At 39.5% G+C, this 19,016-nt stretch overlaps 1 protein-coding gene across 1 annotated transcript in view; it reads right to left on the bottom strand.

Annotated features, from left to right (window-relative positions):
* BTLA (B and T lymphocyte associated) overlaps positions 1-18,279 on the bottom strand; it is a 23,835-nt gene extending 5,556 nt beyond the window's left edge. Inside the window, exon 1 of the mRNA XM_027774460.1 lies at positions 17,940-18,279. Within this exon, the coding sequence (XP_027630261.1) occupies positions 17,940-18,027 (88 nt within the window). The 5' untranslated portion in view covers positions 18,028-18,279. The remainder of the gene's footprint in view (positions 1-17,939) is intronic.
* Between the last annotated feature and the right edge of the window lie 737 nt (positions 18,280-19,016).

The raw sequence follows: 19,016 nt of genomic DNA, 5'->3' as shown, positions 1-19,016 counted from the left end.
AAAAAAAAAAAAAAAAAAAAAAAAAAAAGAAGAAGAAGAAGAAGAAGAAGAACTTGCCTACGGTAACATGCTAGTCATTAGGACTAAGATTTAAACTTGGGTCAGCACCATGGCCTAGTGATTATGGTAGCTGGATCCCACATGGCAAGCCCAGCAGTCTGAATCCCAGCCATGCCAGGCACATGTGCATGCATGCTCCAAATCCCAATGGATGAAGAAATAGAGGAGAAATGATTGTAGTATAACCATGCCCCATGCCCAACTATGTGTGCGTGTGTGTTGGGGGGCTAGAGGGAGAGTGTTGCTCTCTCCCTCTCCTCTCTCTCTTTGGTGAGTTCATATGCCTCTGGAAAATTAAAAATATAAAGATATAAATTTATACTGGAGTACGTTACTCTGTAATTCATGAACCATTACTCTATCTTGCTCTTGAGCAGGAATCACATTTTCTATTACTAAGCTCTGATATATTCCATTAAGTAAAAGAAATGGACTTTAATAGACAGCTATTTCTTTTTATTTTTTTTAGAGACTTTTTTCTACAGGGCATGTGCGCTTGCCAGAGAGACAGAAAGAGACAGAGAAACAAACAGAGAAATCACCCAGCATGGGGTTAGCCACACCACAATCCCTTCTTCTCCATTCTCCTCTCGGGGGTTTTGAGCATGCACAAACACATGCCCACTGTGAAAAAAGTGAGAACTCATCCCCTGTGGAATGATCACACCCCAATCCCTTCTCCATTTCTCCCCTTGGGATTGAGCACATATGCACATGCACTTAGTGTGTTTTTCAAGCTACCAGGTCTGGAACTTGAACAACAGTTGGCCAAGTGCGATCCAGCCACGTTAACCACCACACCATTGGCTGTCCCCCAAAACTCTCTTTTAAAGATAAAGGTGGGCCGGCAAGTGGCATGGTGGTTAAAGGCGCTGGATTCCCACATAGCCAATTGTGGTTCAAGTCCCAGACCTGAAGGCTTGCTTTCTCACTTTCTCTTTCTCTTTCTCTTTCTCTCTCTCCCTCTGTCTCTCTCTGGTCAACTTAAAAATAATAATAACAAATGGAATTAAATAAATATTTGAAAATAAGTCATTAAAAATGAAGATGGCTAAGGGTTTTACTTGTGACCACACAGTCAGATGTTGAACTAAAGGGCAACTTTGGACCTCAAGTTTCACATACCTCTTTACCTGGGACAAAGCTTCACTTTCTTTCTATGTCCTTGTTGACATGAATATTCTCATTTTAGCTTTCCTCTCATATTAGTTTCCCAATACCTAAAAACCTTTTACTGAAATTCCTGCCCCTGTTTTATCAATTCCTTCTCAGAATAATTCAAACTTGATTTGAGTTTCCAGGAATCAAATTGAGATAAGGAACTGGCAAAGAGCTTTTAGAACCTTGGAATTTTTATTATTATATTCATCATTTACAGCTGCTTTGAGACCTCAAGCAAGTTTACTTTAAGACTTCCTAATTCAGTTGCTTCTAAAAAGTCAGAATAAAAATGAAAGCAAACTAAAAGGTAAGTTATGAGAATGAGGTTTTCAAAAAATTGAAGAGAAAGGGTAAGATAATTTATCAAAAGGAAGTGCCTAGCAAGACAATACCTGGATGTGGTCAGGCTTGTGACAAAAATGCAGGGAGGCTAGATGCAGAAGGACCAAGTGAAACCCTTGTTTCCAGACGCCAGTTCCTCCCCCTAACATTTATAGACTGTTTCAGTTTCTTAACTTCTCTTTTCATTGTCTTAGGTAAGTCAGTCATAGTTTGTGGAGCCTATAACTCTGATGGGAATGTGAAAAATAAGATGGTTATAGATAAGAACCTTCTTGTCCTTAAAAGTGTACCGTTTTGTTAGAGAGACAAAATGAACTGTTTCTGAGGTGACTTTTCTGGAATAAACCTACTCTCTACTGCTCTTGCTCATATTTACTTGAGCTGAAAGCAAGGCTCACAGGCTTTGATGGGGTAGTTGTGAAGGTATAAAGAACTAAAGAAGACATGGGGCCTGCATTCATGGGGCTTGCCTTCTCACGGAAAATAAAGACACGTGACAGATGGAAGAAAGAAGTAACACGGCAAAGACGTATGAACTATTTTGCATGAGCGTAAAGAGAATTAAATGGAGCTGTGGCTATTGGGGCAAGGCTTCATAGAAAGGTTATATTCAGCTGGACCTCAGTGAATGAATAGCCCTTTGACAATCAGAGCAATGAATGGGACAGAGGAAGTATTTTAACACTGAGGAAATGGAAAGGCAAAGGGTTAGAGCTCAGGAATCTCATGGCAGATTCAGAGAACTGGTGCTAGATCACGGCTTTCTGAAATAGGGATATGAACACTGGTTGTAGCAGAAAGCGTGGAATAAACATTAGGTGAGAGAAATGTAAACTTTGCTTATCCACTGTAAGAAAATACAGTGTCTAATTTTTGGAGGATATTTATAGAGTATGGGAATATTGGGCTGTTGGAAAAGTCATGACATATTTTTCTGTTTTTTTTTAATGCAAAAATGCATCATCACTTTTCTGACCACCCAAGAGCTAAAAATAAGGATATTCAATTGAACATGGCTCCTTCAAGCGCTAACATATTGTGTGAACTTAAGAACTCAGAATAAAATGAATAGATTGAACCACTATAATTAGAATGTTCTCACTCACCCTTCCCACATACACATATAATGGCACACAGGCACCACTATCCCTTGGGAGGCTGGAAGGGTGAATAGGAGGCCCCAGGTTTGGTTCCCAGGCCAACCTGGACATGCTAGGTATAGTTGCTCATGCCTCTAATCCTTGCTGATGGGGGGCCAATGTAGGAGGATTGCGATACAGTGGAACCCTGTCAAAAATACTTAAATTTGTTTTGCTCCCTTTCCTTCTCTCAGCCTCTCTCTCTCCCTTTCCCTCTTTAAAAAAAAAAAAAAAAAGCAAGATCATTCTTTCAGTGCACAAACAAGATATTAATACCTCCTATCTCTCAGAAACTAAAATTGGTGTTCATAGTGCAAAAATGACCCACTGAGCCAAATAGCACAATTCTGTTTCCATCTGATAAGCTTCTTTCCTGTCTTGAACTACTTATATTCATCTTGACACTCAGCACGTGGAGCTGTCTCCAAAGAGTTTGCCTTATCATACCAATCGTTTTCAAAAAGAGATGATGATCATAGTCACTTCAGGCTGTGACTTATCTGCCAACTATCAGTTATCTTTCATTTTTTTTTCTCAAATATTGGTAAGAAATTTTCAAGCTAAAAATAATTTTAAAAGTACATACAGAGAATGAATGAAAATCTCTCCCACCCTCAGGCTCTTTTATGATAAAACATCCCTTTTTAAGTTACTGTAAGATTTAGAAAACCTCTTAGGCTTAAAATTTTTCTATAAAACCACTAGTGTATTACAGAAATCCCCCCTTATCTATGGTTTCACTTTCTGTGGTTTTAGTTACCTGTGGTCAGTTGTGGTCTGAAAATATTAAATGGAGCTTTCCAGAAGTAAGCAATTTAAGTTTTAAATTGCATGCCACCTGAGCAGCATGATAGAATTTTGCGTTTTCCCATTCTGTCCAGCCTGGGATGTGAATCATCCCTTTCCTAGCATTGCCTGCTAGTCACTTAGTGGCCACCTTGCTTATCAGATCAAGGGTCACAGTGCTTGTGTTCACGTAACCCTTATTCTACTTAATAACGGCCCCAAGGCACAAAAGCAGTGGTGTTAGCAATTCTGCTGCCAGAGCGAAAACATAAAGTGCTTTCTTTAAGTGAAAATATGAAAAGTCTCTACTTAATAAGGGAAGAAAAAATAATGTATACTGAGGTTGCTACAATCTATAGTACAATAAATTGTCTTGAGAGAGACAACATAAATTTTATTACAATATATTGTTTTTGTTTGTTTGTTTGTTTTTTGGAGAGGTTTTTGCTATAGGGTGCGTTCGCTTGCCAGAAAGAGAGAGACAGAGAGACAGAAAGCGAGAAATCACCCCCCCCGGGGGGGATGGCCACACCACAATCCGTTCTCCTCCATTCTCCTCTCAGGATCTTGGGCATGCATGCCCACGCGCCCGGTGTGAGTTTAAGCCACCGGATCTGGAACTCGAACCGCGGTCGACTACATGGGAGTTCAGCGACATAGCTATTATGCCAACTCTGGTCCCAACAAAATATTGTTATTGTTTTTTTTTAAAAGTTTGCCACAGGGCACGTGTGCTCACCAGAGAGAGAGAGAGTGATAAATCACCCCCCCCACACACACATGGGATGGCCACACTGAAATCCCTTCTCTATTCTCCTGTCAGGATTTTGGGCAAGTATGAACATGTGCCCGGTGTGTTTTCCAGGCTGTTGGGTCTGGGACTCAAATTACACTGTTGGTCATGTGGGATCCAGCTACCTAACTGGCTGGCTGGCCCATATCATTCTGTTTTATTATTAGTTATTGTGTCAACATTTTGTGCATAATTTATAAATGAAACTTTATTATACATATGGATGTATAGGGAAAACAGAGTATGAATGGAGTTTGGTACTATCCACGATTTCAGGCATCCTCTAGGGGTCTTGGAATGTATTACCTGTGAGTAATCAGCACCTGCTCTATGATGGCATATATCTCCTACGGCCAGGTGGTATCTAGCATATTTTAGGTCCAGAGTATATCATTTTGGATAACCCCTTTCTCTACATAGAAAAGCATTTCAAGAAATAATTACAGAATGTGAAGCTAAGCGATGGCACAATGATAAACTACTGGACCTACATGAAAAGATCCTGAGTTCATGTCTCAAGACCTCCCTGAACATGCTAGGCATGGCCCTGCACGTGTGTATGACCCAGGCCACTTGAGACTGGGGGTGGATCAAGGCATGAAGACCTTCTTGGGGGTGCAATCTTTTTCTGTCTCTCTGTCCCAGCCTCTGTGATACTAGAAAATCCTGCCTTTCAATAGTTAAAAGCAGGGAAAACAGTGACCTAGCATCGATTCTCTGAATCTGCCATGAGATTCCCGATCTCTAACCCTTCGCCTTTCCATTTCCTCAGTGTTAAAATACTTCTCTGTCTCATTCATTGCTCTGATTGTCAAACTCTATTCATTCACTGAGGTTCAGCTAAATATAAAGTTTCCATGAAGCCTTATCCTGATAGCCCCAGCTCCATTCAATTCTCTCTAAATACAAGCATAATGGTCTGTACATTTTCATGTGTTGTTTAATGCTCATATTTATCATACATCTTTATTTTCTATTAGAAGGCAAGTTCTTGGATCAGCATGTAAAGTGGTGGTTAAGGTGTTGGACTCCCACACACCTGATCACAGTCTAAGTCCTGAATCTGGGGGCTTGCTTTCTCATTTTTCCTCTTTCTTTCTCTCTCTGTCTCTCTGGTCAAACTAAAAATTAATGAGAATGAAGAAAATTAAATAAATAATTCTTAAAAAAAAATGGAGGCAAGTTCCATGAAGTCAGACATCATGTCTTAATTAGTTCTCTATCCCTTCAAAATTAGTATAAAAAGTCCCTCTTGGATTGCAGTTCATCCCAGCCTGAATCACCCCTAGATCATAGGCACACTCAGGAAGATCTCCTGTTGAAAACCCAGAACCTTTCCACAAAGATCAGCCTCACAGAAAGTTAAATTTTACTGCCATTCCACTGTCTGGCCTCACCATTTTAAATTGTAAACAAATAAAAATTCAATAGAGTTTCATAAAATGACAGAAATTAAATAGTTCCTGTTCTGCTTCTTTCCATCTGAAATCACTGTATTATTGCTTATTTAAAGTCAGCTATGAAAAGGCAGGAGGATATAGTACCATAGGAACTGGGGACACAAACTGTCTGGAGCAAACTTGAGTGATTATCATCATTGTGAATTTACTCTTGAAATGAACACAGGTAGTTAGAATTGTACATGTCTTGGAGACCAGCAGTTGGTGTAATGGCTATGTCACTGGACCCCCATGTAGTCAACTGTGGTTCAAGTCCCAGACCTGGTGACTTAAACTCATGCCAGGCACATGTGTGTGCATGCCCAAGAAAAAGTCCCTCTTGGATTGCAGTTCATCCCAGCCTGAATCACCCCTAGATCATAGGCACACTCAGGAAGATCTCCTGTTGAAAACCCAGAACCTTTCCACAAAGATCAGCCTCACAGAAAGTTAAATTTTACTGCCATTCCACTGTCTGGCCTCACCATTTTAAATTGTAAACAAATAAAAATTCAATAGAGTTTCATAAAATGACAGAAATTAAATAGTTCCTGTTCTGCTTCTTTCCATCTGAAATCACTGTATTATTGCTTATTTAAAGTCAGCTATGAAAAGGCAGGAGGATATAGTACCATAGGAACTGGGGACACAAACTGTCTGGAGCAAACTTGAGTGATTATCATCATTGTGAATTTACTCTTGAAATGAACACAGGTAGTTAGAATTGTACATGTCTTGGAGACCAGCAGTTGGTGTAATGGCTATGTCACTGGACCCCCATGTAGTCAACTGTGGTTCAAGTCCCAGACCTGGTGACTTAAACTCATGCCAGGCACATGTGTGTGCATGCCCAAGATCCCCAGAGGAGAATGGAGGAGAAGGAATATAACAATAACCTATCCAAAAAAATAAAAGAATTGCACATGTCCAGGCCAACTCTATGGCTGGGAAGTTCACCCAGTTAACCTGAATATATGACACAATGTTCTTCAGAGCTAAAGTACTACAAATGTGTTGATTAGAAGCTTACATATACATATTATTAAAACTCAACAGTAACTATAGTAACTAGTTAGAACTTAGACCAAAAATAGTTGGACGGGGTAGGGGGATAGTATATTAACACTGACATTGTTCAGAATTGCTAGTACATGGTGATAATTATAAGTACAGCAATTTTTAGCTGTTTTTAAAATTTAGGACAATGTACGTCCCTTTATTGCCCACACACAGAGGTGTGGCAATCCCAACCTCCATGACAATTTAGTAATGTAACAGTTTCTAAGTCCAAAAAGGAAGCAGAAAGATGCTTACGTCTCTTATTTTTCTGTTAGATTTTTAATTGATTATCTGAGATATGATATAATTTCTCCACACTTTCAGATCTTCAAGAGGTAGAGAGAGTCCTTCTGGTTGCGTCAATCCAGAAAGGGTTCATGGCAGTGAATGAATCTCTTTCTACACCCAACCCCACCCATAGGCAAACTTGGTCTTCTTGTCAAGATTATAGTATAATGCTATGCTGTACCCAATCACTTTAGCCAAAAATTGGGGCGATCTTGGTTTACTTTCCCTTTAATGTCTCATTCCTTCAGCCACTGTTTTAATCCACTATTGGATTGCTAACAGAAGTACTTTAAACTGAGTGATTCACGAGGTTTATTCAGCTCACAAGGAGGAGGTTCAAGGTCCTGGAACCAACTTCTGGTGAGGCTTCGGCACAGCAGAAGGCAGGATCGGGATCAGGGTGGCTGTGCATAAGTCTGTCGGTTCTGGTCTACTTTTCCCTCCTATAAACACTCCAAAATTCAATCACAGTGGCCTTATCCTAACGACTGTCACACTCAAAGCCCCCATACACAGTGAAGTTTTTACTTAATACCTTTATAGCACAGCCAAGTTCCAAAACATGTATTTGGGGGGCCATCTAAACTATAGCAGCCACCAGGTTAAATTGATTTGTCATTTAAAAGATCTTCCAATTTGTTTCCATGATATTGTCTTACTTTGGGTTTCATTCTGCTTTGTGTAGATTGTTGTCACGGCTTAGTAACTAGTCTTTTATGTTCCAAACTTGGCCTTTCTTCTCTCCTTCAACCCAATCCATTTGCCACATTGCTGTCACAGCTAGCAATCTTAGAATGAAAATCCAATTATAAGACTTTTTTTTACCTAAAATCTTTCAGAGACTCCTTAATGCCTGTAGAAAAAGTCTAGCCTTTAGCAAATGGCATTTAGCTTCTGCTTTCTTATGCAAATCACTTTGCCTTTATATTCCAGCAACCCAAGATCACTTGACAGTCCCTCATCCCCACTCTATTGATTATCTCATACTATTTTGTGTGATGGGTGCCACTGTTATAGCTCATGTGTATTTAAGTCCCTACCTTCTTATCTGGTCTGTCACCTCCTTGATGATATGTACCTGTCTCTGCAGTAGATGGCTTTGGTAAAGTATGGAGGTAACACAAGGAATGACAAATGGTTGAGGTGGTGGGTATGATGATTACTCTCATTTAATCATTATGCATTGTATTCTTATACTGAAGAAATCACATCATACTCACAGAAATATGTACAATTTTTATACGTTAATAAAACTGTTTTTAAAAAATGGACGTGAAAAGTCTTGATATGCCCTGAGACTAAATGGAAAATTGTTCACGATTGCATAATCCTTTGTTTACAACTCTAATTATTTCTGTGCATTCAGGACCACAGACAGCAAAAGCAGCTAAGTCCTTAGAGTTGTGCTAAAGGCATTGAGGTGAAGGTCCTGTGCATCTGAGCATATCTGATAGTGTTTAAGTTATAACCACTAAAACAATAAAACAAAACAAAACAAAACACAAAACTAGGCCTTACAGAGATTCAGTGTGGAAAGACTCGATTTGTGTCCATTCAGGGGTGATATTCAAAATATTTAACAAACAACCACTCTATCCAGCTGCCCAAATCAGCCAATCAGAAAGGAATGCTAGCCACAAATGGCTGTATGATCTGGTCAATTCCAGCTGAACAAATGCAGTTGCATGTAATAATACCACCAGGAGCTGACAAGGATAGATAATTTTGTAGAATCTATTAGCTACTAAAGAAAGAGGGAGGATTGTGATTATAAATCTTTTGTAAAATATGATTATCCCTTATGTTAAAAACCACATACTTTGATTTAAACTGTTATAGTGAAGAAAATCTAAGTTTCACTATGTCTAAGTTTCACTGTATCTCCATTGAAAACTTCTTACCAATTTATGGAAAACTGAAAATGTTTTCATGCACTGAAAACAAAGAATGACTACAATGAATGCAGACTGACTTAATTTAAACAAAAACAATGATGAACATGAAAATGTAAATAAACAATTTTTAAAAATCTACAATGATTACTAAAAGTATAATATAGAAGATACTGTGAAGACATAAAAAGGAACAGAACAGAACCTGCAGATACATGGTAGGAAGGGCCCCAGAAGGAGGGAAGGCTACACAGTCTGAAGGAAAAAGCCTCCAGAGGATGTTGGTAGTATATCCTATCCTGCCTTGCTCTCCAGGGCTGGCTGCTATGGGGAGAGAGGAGAGGGTGGCCACAGTGAAGTAAAATAATTGCCTCTTCCCTTAAAATTGGGGTTTAAGGTTCCCGTGAGAAGTGGCTTGAGTATAGTGAAGGTCAATCCACGCACACAGAAGTGGCAACCATGTCATCACAGAATCCTGGGAGGACATCAAGCTGGATACCTCAGGGACTCACACACAGGGCCAGACAGTCCAGGCGGCACGTTTCCCCACATAAGCCAGCTACCAGACACTGACAAAGTCAGAACTGTGATGACACGAGATCGGGGTGAGCAGAGTTTCCTCTCATACAGAAAATACCAGTTTAGTGTTGACCAAACCTATCACTTTAACTCTGTGGTAAACACACCCACGTCATAACTCAGACTTCCCAGAAGGGCTGGGAATACCTGGGGAAATTTGAATAAGGATAATGCACACATACATATATTGAAATTCTTAATTCTACTGTAAAAGGTGACCATTGTTAGTTTAAGGAAAACCCTGTGACTTGTTCTCAGGAGTACAGTGAAAACAGATGGAACTTCTGTAAGATAAAAGTATATGCAAATACATCTACTTAAGAAACAGCAATTAAGGTAGTACAGATCACAGAGAAGTAGTATGTATAAGTAGATTTAGATTTTTCTTCTTTGGCAGTACTGTCTGATATTATCTTTAGATAGGAATAGCCATTTCTTCCTGTCCAACATACACATGCACGGTTTAACCTCCTGTTGCTAAAAATAGAACTGGAAAAAATTAACTTCATGCCAAAAATGTACATAGTATGAGTCTACATTTATTCCCATTACTTTGAAAAAAAAAAAAGACCATAAATCAAGAAAAGTGCATTTTCACAATTATCTTCAGTTAGTGTTTCCTCTTAAAAATCTTCTTCTTCCAAAAAGTCTATCTTATGTTCATACATGAAAACTTTAAGTTTACTTCATATACTATTTTTTAGTGCACTTTGAAGCAATTTCTTCTAGGATTAGAATTTCTCCTAATGTGATATGACTATTTTGGGGGAAAATTTTTAAGTCTATCTCTTCAATCTAGTAGTATTGAACAACTTAAGACTTTAAGCCACCTAACTCTTGGTTTTATCTAGTTTGGGATAATTCTGAAATTGTTTTGTCTAAAAATAGTTATTACAGTATTTGCTACAGCTGTTTCTAACAGAGCAAAGCTTACAAAGTGTGCCATTTCTTCTCCTTGAGATCTTTTAGAATAAACAAGCAGAGTTCTTTAGAGGTCATTGGGTCAGATAGCAGATGGCTAGTTTAAATCCCATTTGGGGGATGACCCCAGAATCACTGTCATGTGTTCACTGCATTTGCCCACAAATGCATATCTCACATTATCACTGTGCTATAGACCAACCCATTTTAAACCCACCTTGACAGGAGGAAAACAGGGTGATGACTAACATCTCTTGAGCTCTTATTGCATACTAAATATTTTTAGGTATACATATCTTGTCTCCTTTTATCCTCACGGTAATTGCATGAGGTGGCTCATGTTATTATTTTTATTTCTAAGTTGAAGAAACAGAGTATTAGAGAAGATAAGTCACTTGCTTAAGGTCACCAGTTGGTGGGTAAAAGAGTGAGGACCAGGACTTGAACCCAGGCCTGGCTAACTCTAAAAAACAAGCTCTTATCCAGTAGGGTTGTTCTGAAAGCAAATGAGAGTATAGGAAAAGTTTCTTAGCACTCTGCATGGCTCATAATCACAACAATAAATGCCAGGGATAATTACATTCTCTGGTAAGATGAATTTAGGGAGGTGACACAGAAGTTAGGTAATTATCCAAAGCTAGAAAGTCTATGAGTGGCAAAGACAAGATGGAAACTCAGAAAGTCTTCCTGAAAAAGTTCTCCTGGTTGCCTTCATAGGGATCAACTATGGTGTGTAATGACTGGCATATGTCAGGTAAACAAATACATTATAATAGAGATAGAAAAGCAGCACATCTTACACAAAGATTTCATTTTTCTTCCTTTTTTTTTTTTTTAAGTTTTTGCTATAGGGTGCTTGTGCTCACCAGGGAGAGAGAAAGAGAGAGAGAGAGAGAAGAATCGCCTCCCAGGGTGGATGGCCACAGTGCAATCCCTTCTCCTCTGTTTTCTTCTCCAGCAACCCCCAGGGGAAATGGCCACACTGTAAACCCCTCTCCTCCACTCTCTTCTTAGGATTATGGACACACACACACACACACACACACACACACACACATGTTTGGCATGATTTTCAAGACATCATCCAGTACTCAGACCGCACAATTGGCCATACCCAGGCCCCATAACCTGCATGTCATCTGCTGGCCCCAAGATTTCTTCTTTTATATGAGAGAATAAATCCTTCAAAATTATACTAGAAAGAAGAAAAACGTTTTCTTTGAATAATTTTCCAAGCTTGCTTTTAGTACTTCTTTATTAAATCTCTACCAAGTAACAAATGTCCATGTCCCCTTGCTCTACCTAATTGGTCAACGCCTTTGCTTCTCCAGGCCAGAGGATTCACATGTGTTCCACTCCTCTGAGCCCTGTCTATGCTATGGGGCAAGGATGAGTTTCTGGTGGAGTGTTAGTTGATCAGTGTATGATTATTTCTCTTATGCAGTAAAAGTTTCTAGCCAATTTAATGAGTCCTTAGGAACAATGATTTAAAAAGAAGAAGAGGAATAGTGATAAAAAGGAGGATGTGGAGGAGGAAGATTGATGATAAATATTTAGAGAATAGCTCTGGTCAGGGAAGGTGGACCCTACACTTCAGAGGTGCTGGGTCTTCCACCTTACTCACAGATCATTCAGAAAGAAAAGTAAGGCAGCGAAACCAGAGCATACCTTAGAAGCTATTGACAGTCACATCAATGAGAGTCTGGTATTTTATAACAAACCAACATGAGTATTTTTACATCTTCCCTTCAGAAGAAGGGTGGTTACTTTTGATGCTCAGAGAGTGTTTGATGTTAGGACAAAAGGCATAGGCAAAGACCACCTCCAAATTCTACTTTCTTCCCAAATATTCTCTCACATCCCTAATATATTCTACTTCAGGAATCACATTAAGCTGTATTAACATGGTCAAAGCCTAAGGAGGTATTTAATAATGCCTACATGGGCAGAAATGAATTGTCTCCTTTTCTAATATTATAGAAGGAAATTAAATGGAGTCATGACCACTTGGCTAAAACCTAAACGCCCCAGACTTCCTTGCAGCCAATTTTTAAACACTGCGACGTTTGTGATGTGTTTGAGTTTCATGTTGCGCTCGTAAGATAAATATGGTTATCAAAGAGAAGGAAAGGAGCTAAAGAATCTGTCAGCTAAATCTGATGTTTGCTATGACTGGTCTATATGGCCCCTCTAATATGTTCTTGGACTGGACTCTGTTCAAAAGTTCAGGTTCTGAGTGTACTGAAAATAAAACCACTGAGGACCAGTGGGTGGCATGGTGGTTAGGGCACTGGATTCTTGCATGACCAACCATGGTCTGTGTCCCGGGTCCTGTGGCTTGAGAATCACTACAGGCACATGTGTGTATGCTTACATGACCAAAATCCTGAGAGGAGAATGGAGGAGAAGAGATTGTGTCATAGCTATCTCCCAGGAGGTGATTCCCCACTTTCCCTCTCTCTGTCTCTCTCTCTGCTAAGCACATACACCCTCTGGCTAAATAAATAAATAAACATCCTAGGACCAGCAGATGGTGTAATGGTTATTTTGCTGGACTCACACGTTGTTGACTTCAGTTTGCATCCTGGACCCGGTGGCTTAAAACTCATGTCAAGCGTGTGTGCATGTGTACCCCAAATCCCAAGAGGTGACTGGAGGAGAAAGGATTATAGCGTGGCTATCCCCCCCCTCTGGCTAAATAAATAAATAAACATCCTAGGACCAGCAGATGGTGTAATGGTTATTTTGCTGGACTCACACGTTGTTGACTTCAGTTTGCATCCTGGACCCGGTGGCTTAAAACTCATGTCAAGCGTGTGTGCATGTGTACCCCAAATCCCAAGAGGTGACTGGAGGAGAAAGGATTATAGCGTGGCTATCCCCCTGGGGGGTGATTTCTTGCTTTCTGTCTCACCACCTCTCTCTATCTCTCCAAAGAGTGCATGTGCCCTGTAGCAAAAATTTCTCAAAAAAGAAAATAATAATAATAACATTGCTTTATGCAAACATACAGATAAATGCACACAAGTCACTCCTTCCATAGAGATAAAGATATAAATCAGGATTCATGATCATGACAGCACACCTGAAAGGAACTTAATATTTAGCTCACTTTTAGGTAAGAAGAGCAAGATTATTGGAAAAATATAGGACCAGCAGTTGGCATAATAGCTATGTCACTGGGCTCCCATGCAGTCACCGGCAATTCAAGTCCCAGACCCAGTGGCTTAAACTCACGTCGGGTACGTGTGCGTGCGTGCCCAAGATCCTGAAAGGAGAATGAAGGAGAAGGGATTGTGGTGTGGCCATCCCCCATGGGAGGTGATTTCTCGCTTTCTGCTTCTCTGTCTCTATCTTTCTGGTAAGTGCACACACCCTAAAGCAAAAAAAATCTCTCCAATAAAAACAAAAAAATTAATTTAAATAAATAAAAGATTATTGGAAAAATAAGCAAATTTCAAACAATATAATTCACTAACACAATGTAATTCAAGTTGCAGAACTCTCCAAAGTTATTATTTCTTGGTGACTGTGGATGATAGTAGATAATGATATGAAGAGTACTTATAGAAGATGTTTGTCAATCCCAAACCAAAGATCATATCCCAAAAATACTTCAAGAGAACTGCTAAGTTAATTAAATTCTGGACTAAATGGGGGCAGGGGAACACATATTAGCTAAGCTTACACAGAACTTACAGTGTAGAAGGCATATATCTGTCCTGAGTGTTATTTTCTTTCTTTTCAGAATTAGTTCACTAAATACAAAAATTCTGAACGCTAAAGATGAAACTCACAAGTAATGGAAAATAAGTAGGAAAATCTGAGTGAGGGAAGATGTACAGCTTTTGAATTCAACATTACAATAGGGGAAATTTTGATAGTGGGACAAAGGAAGCAACAACAATTAAAGAACTTCTCAGTATTGGAGAAGTCTATTCAAGCCTGTAATCAGCTCAACGTTTAATTTTGGGGGGGCCCTAATCTAGAAATTTCTGTAGCTGCAGAATATATTCTTAGACATGTATGTAATCTGTAGCACGCTTTTTTCTTTTTCTTCCTTTTTTTTTTTTTTTTTTTAAAACAAAGGATCATACCCATGAATGCATAGGATGAGGGGACAAAGGTTTTTTTGTTTGTTTGTTTAGTTTTGCTTTTTTTGACAGGTCTCACCCTTGCCAGGTCCTCTGCCCCAGTCTCCCAATTAGTAGAATTATAGGTACATGCCGCTGCACCCTGACTTGCTCAAGTTGCTCCTTGATGCAAACCCAGACCTCCCAGAAGGTGCCAGCCTCCTGCAGATGTGCCACCATGTTTTGGCCAAGACATTTGGTGGAAGATGGAGCATATTTCAAGAGAAACAAGTAGGTAGAGCCATAAAAATGAGCCGAATAAAGACATCGTGTTGTAAAACCTGAACTTCAAGAAATGATAGCTGCAGAAAGCCATCTGCGTAGTTAATCTGTAGCACGTTTTTTTCTTTTTTTTCCTTTTTTTTTTTTTTTTTTAAGAAAAAGAGATCATACCCATGAATGCATAGGATGAGGGGACAAAGGTTTTTTTGTTTGTTTGTTTAGTTTTGCTTTTTTTGACAGGTCTCACCCTTGCCAGGTCCTCTGCCCCAGTCTCCCAATTAGTAGAATTATAGGTACATGCCGCTGCACCCTGACTTGCTCAAGTTGCTCCTTGATGCAAACCCAGACCTCCCAGAAGGTGCCAGCCTCCTGCAGATGTGCCACCATGTTTTGGCCAAGACATTTGGTGGAAGATGGAGCATATTTCAAGAGAAACAAGTAGGTAGAGCCATAAAAATGAGCCGAATAAAGACATCGTGTTGTAAAACCTGAACTTCAAGAAATGATAGCTGCAGAAAGCCATCTGCCCTAGCTGTCTGCTCTGACCCGAGGATAGGGCCAGTTTGTGACAGAGCAACAGAATCTGTGTAGGAGGCGGAGCACACATCTTGAAGTAGCTCCACAGACCACTCTGAATCATCCCACCAGGAAAGAAAGAGGACACGGGCAAGATCCAAATGGAGATGTGGTAATAGCCACCATGTTCTGCGAGAGGCCAAACCACTGATGCTCTCCTTTTACTGCATCGGGTTAGGATTCTTTTCTAACACAGTGACCAGGCCAAGAGTTCCTACTGCTTTTATTCTGGACCAGCCACAGTGCCCAGGAGTAGCCAGTCATTAAGTGCAGTGCTCCTGTCTGCCTGGGGGTGCATTCCTCCATGGACCATCAACTAAACAAATGGCCCGGGGCTTCAGAGCTGGAACCATCAGGAGTTATGGGGCAGACGACACAGAAAGGCCATTCCAGCCAAAGTATATTTCTTGCCAGCATGATCAGCCCATATGGGGCACACATTGACCCTCATCAGGGCAGAATCGTATGCTGGAGCAGGAGCCAAGTTTCCTTTAAATTTGTGCGAGAAACACAAATTTAACAAGAGCAAGCAAGCATATTTTTGTTAAGAAGAGCTCTAAACAGTAAGTTTAAAGTGAACATCACATTTTTTTCCAATCCTGTTATATGTGCAGCCTTACATATCATGGGGAGGAGTACACAGGTCTCACATTACTTCAAAGTAGGAGACAAAGTATTTTTAAATGATTTTGAACACTTTGGAAATGTGCTAGTACAAAGAATTCAGTAATCAATGAATTCACAGAAAATCCCCAAGCTATAAAGGTAATAATGTGGCCTTGCAGAATGGAGCCCTCTGCTTTGTCTGGGAGAATAAATCTCACCGAATGTTGCTTACCTCAACCTGTACCCTTAATTGAATGCAATCATGCAATAATCTATGACAATGCAACATAGCAGCTGCTATATAAGACTGTTCCAAGTCTTTCCATTTCCTTTTTCAAATAATTTGACTCACTATATTTTAAGCTAAATATATTCACAATATATTTTACTTATTAACTTTACCTTTCAAAACTCAACCTCTTTAAATAATACAACTACTTAAATAAAACATACTTCTCGCTTAATTGAATTTGTGGGGATTGCTTGGTGAAAATAACATGAGTGAAATGCTTTTATATATCACTGAGTTTTTATGATATGCACTTTATTCATATTTCTGCAGTTCTACTTTTCACAATAAGCCCATAATTTAGGTACAATTGGTATCTCTATTTTACACACAAAGAAACTAAAGATGAGCAAGGATAACAAACTTGCCCACAACTATACAGTATTTTGCAGTCAGTAAATGAACCCAGCTCTGACTCCTAAGTCCATGTCTGTAAGCACCAAGTATAGCACTGGGTGGAGGAGGCGCTATGGAAGATATATCCCACCCTCCCACCCCCGATATAGTATAGCATGGAAATACTTTTCCTTCCTTTCACATAGAGAAGTTTATATGTCCTTCAAATAGCGATGAATTTTGTGTTAATCTTTGACTCTACTTGTAGCTATGTGACTTTAGTCTCCTAAGAGAAGATGAAAAATTTAGTCCTGTATACACCCTGTACACTTAATGGCAAACATTTAGAAACACAAAAACACTGAAATGACTGAGGAGGATTTTCATTTGTCACTGTGACAAATCCCAAACCACACAGCTCTAGACTTCAAGCTGACATTCCAGAGGTGGTCAGTGATTAGCTTTTCTACTTGAAAACCACAGCACACAAACTGATAAAATGTGGCTTGTGGGGGATAAGACAGGATATTTGAAACCAGAACTAAGTAAAAATCAGAAACTTCTGCTAACCATGTGTAGGCTTTCCCCCTTTATAATAAATGTGCCCTGTGTCACTGGAAGGGAGTGAGTGAGTGACCTCCCGATATAGAAGGAATAGCCTATATTTTGCTTGCATAAAGTCTTTGCAGGGATAAAGTCATAGGCACAGAACCAAGCCTATTTTCTGCATTCAAAGGACAACCAAGCAGGACCCTTTCTCTTTCAACAAAATAGAAGCAATGGCTGAATGCTCTGCTCTGGTATCTCAGTTTTTCTCCTTCAGTATTCTCAAGGTGCACCCTCCACTGAAGCAAGTATAGAGTCCTTATTTTAATATAAAGTTCATCAAGAGTTAGCACAGAGACAAGTCTAACCCCAGTTAGCCAACACCTGTCCTACCCAAGCGAGCACTGCAACACTCAACTGGACCCCATTTGGAATGATCAGGCTGTTGATTTACCATCAGTATGTCAGCCAGAGTGTTTTTGCTAGTACTAGTGATGACTGTGTACTTGTGACATCGCTCAGTCCTTTCTCTTCCTACCGGCACATGTTTTTAAGAAAATTGTCCCAGCTACCATTGCAGTGCCTACTATTTAGAGAGGCGAATATCATGTTCTAATTTGGCTTGTATTCTGTCTTCAGTTAGCAAATCTTAGTTTCATCTACTATGACCCTCTTGTCACAAACAGCATATCTACTAAGTTCACCAAGAAACTACATTGCCTCAAGACCCCCTGAGGAATTAAACCAGACATGATCTAATTAGGTGTCTTACCGTGGCTACTCCAGACGCACAGATAAGGCATTAGGAAAAGGACCCAAAACAAGGTCCCAATTCCACACATGGCTGACGACGTCTTCATTGACTCTTCATTTCGGGGGTAGAACAACTGCTCACGTTTTCCTTTCTCCTCTGAGTTCTTCTGTGTTGGATCAGTTGCCTACCCCAGCGCCATCTGTGAAATAAATAAAAAGAAAAGAAAAGAGAGGTGGAAAAGGACAGTGGGAAGAGCCTGAACAAGCTTGTGAAACAAAGTGAACAGAAAGACTACAAGATAACAGAGTATCTGTTCTGTGGTTTTTTGCTTCTTGTCAATTCAGCTCTTCACTTTCAAATACTCTGATCTGCACAGCAGCTCAGTCCTGAACTTCTGCTTCCGTTCTACTACCTGTTTTGCCCCCACCCTAAAGTTTTTCTCATTCAAAATTTAGTGAAATGAATAATTCTGTTTTAAATAAATCTATATTGTTGGCATCTTTAGGTTGAGACTTTAATCAAATCGAGGTCAGGAAATTTATGAAAAAAGTACCTAGGGTAAGTATATATTGTCTTCTTTGTCATAGCTTGTGACTGTGAAACTTCTTTTTTCAAAATAGTTTAGATTTTTTTTCCTGAACATCATATCACAGTAAGATGAGGATGCTGTTGCCATCAGATCAGTGGAGACTTGTCTGAGGTGATGGAGAAAATGAGTGACAGGAAGCATTTCCTCAAGAGAAGAGGATATGTAGATAAATATCAGTGGAACAAGATCATTGTTAGTATTGGCTACATGTTCCCTTTAAATAATAAAGTTTTGAGCTATATGAGAATATTTAGCTTGAATACCAATGAAAGGAAACTTTCATTTTCAACATTAAAGAGAGTCATCTGGGTGAAATAGAACAGAAATGGTGAAAGAAGAAATGAAAAAGTTCAAGATCAGAAAGCTCAGGGCCACTGTGGGACTGCTTTTTCCAAGGTTTCTTGTAATAATTAGCTTAGTTTATAATCACGGAATCCAAAGTCTCCTACTATTTGAAATTCCAAATGAGAAATCTAGATTTGTAATATTGTGATCAGCAGAAGTTG

Source organism: Tupaia chinensis, unplaced genomic scaffold (genome assembly GCF_000334495.1).
Source record: "Tupaia chinensis unplaced genomic scaffold, TupChi_1.0 Scaffold000437_1, whole genome shotgun sequence".
Lineage (NCBI taxonomy): Eukaryota > Metazoa > Chordata > Mammalia > Scandentia > Tupaiidae > Tupaia > Tupaia belangeri.
The sequence above is the reverse complement of the archived record's forward strand: the minus strand, read 5'-3'. Positions and strand labels throughout refer to the sequence as shown.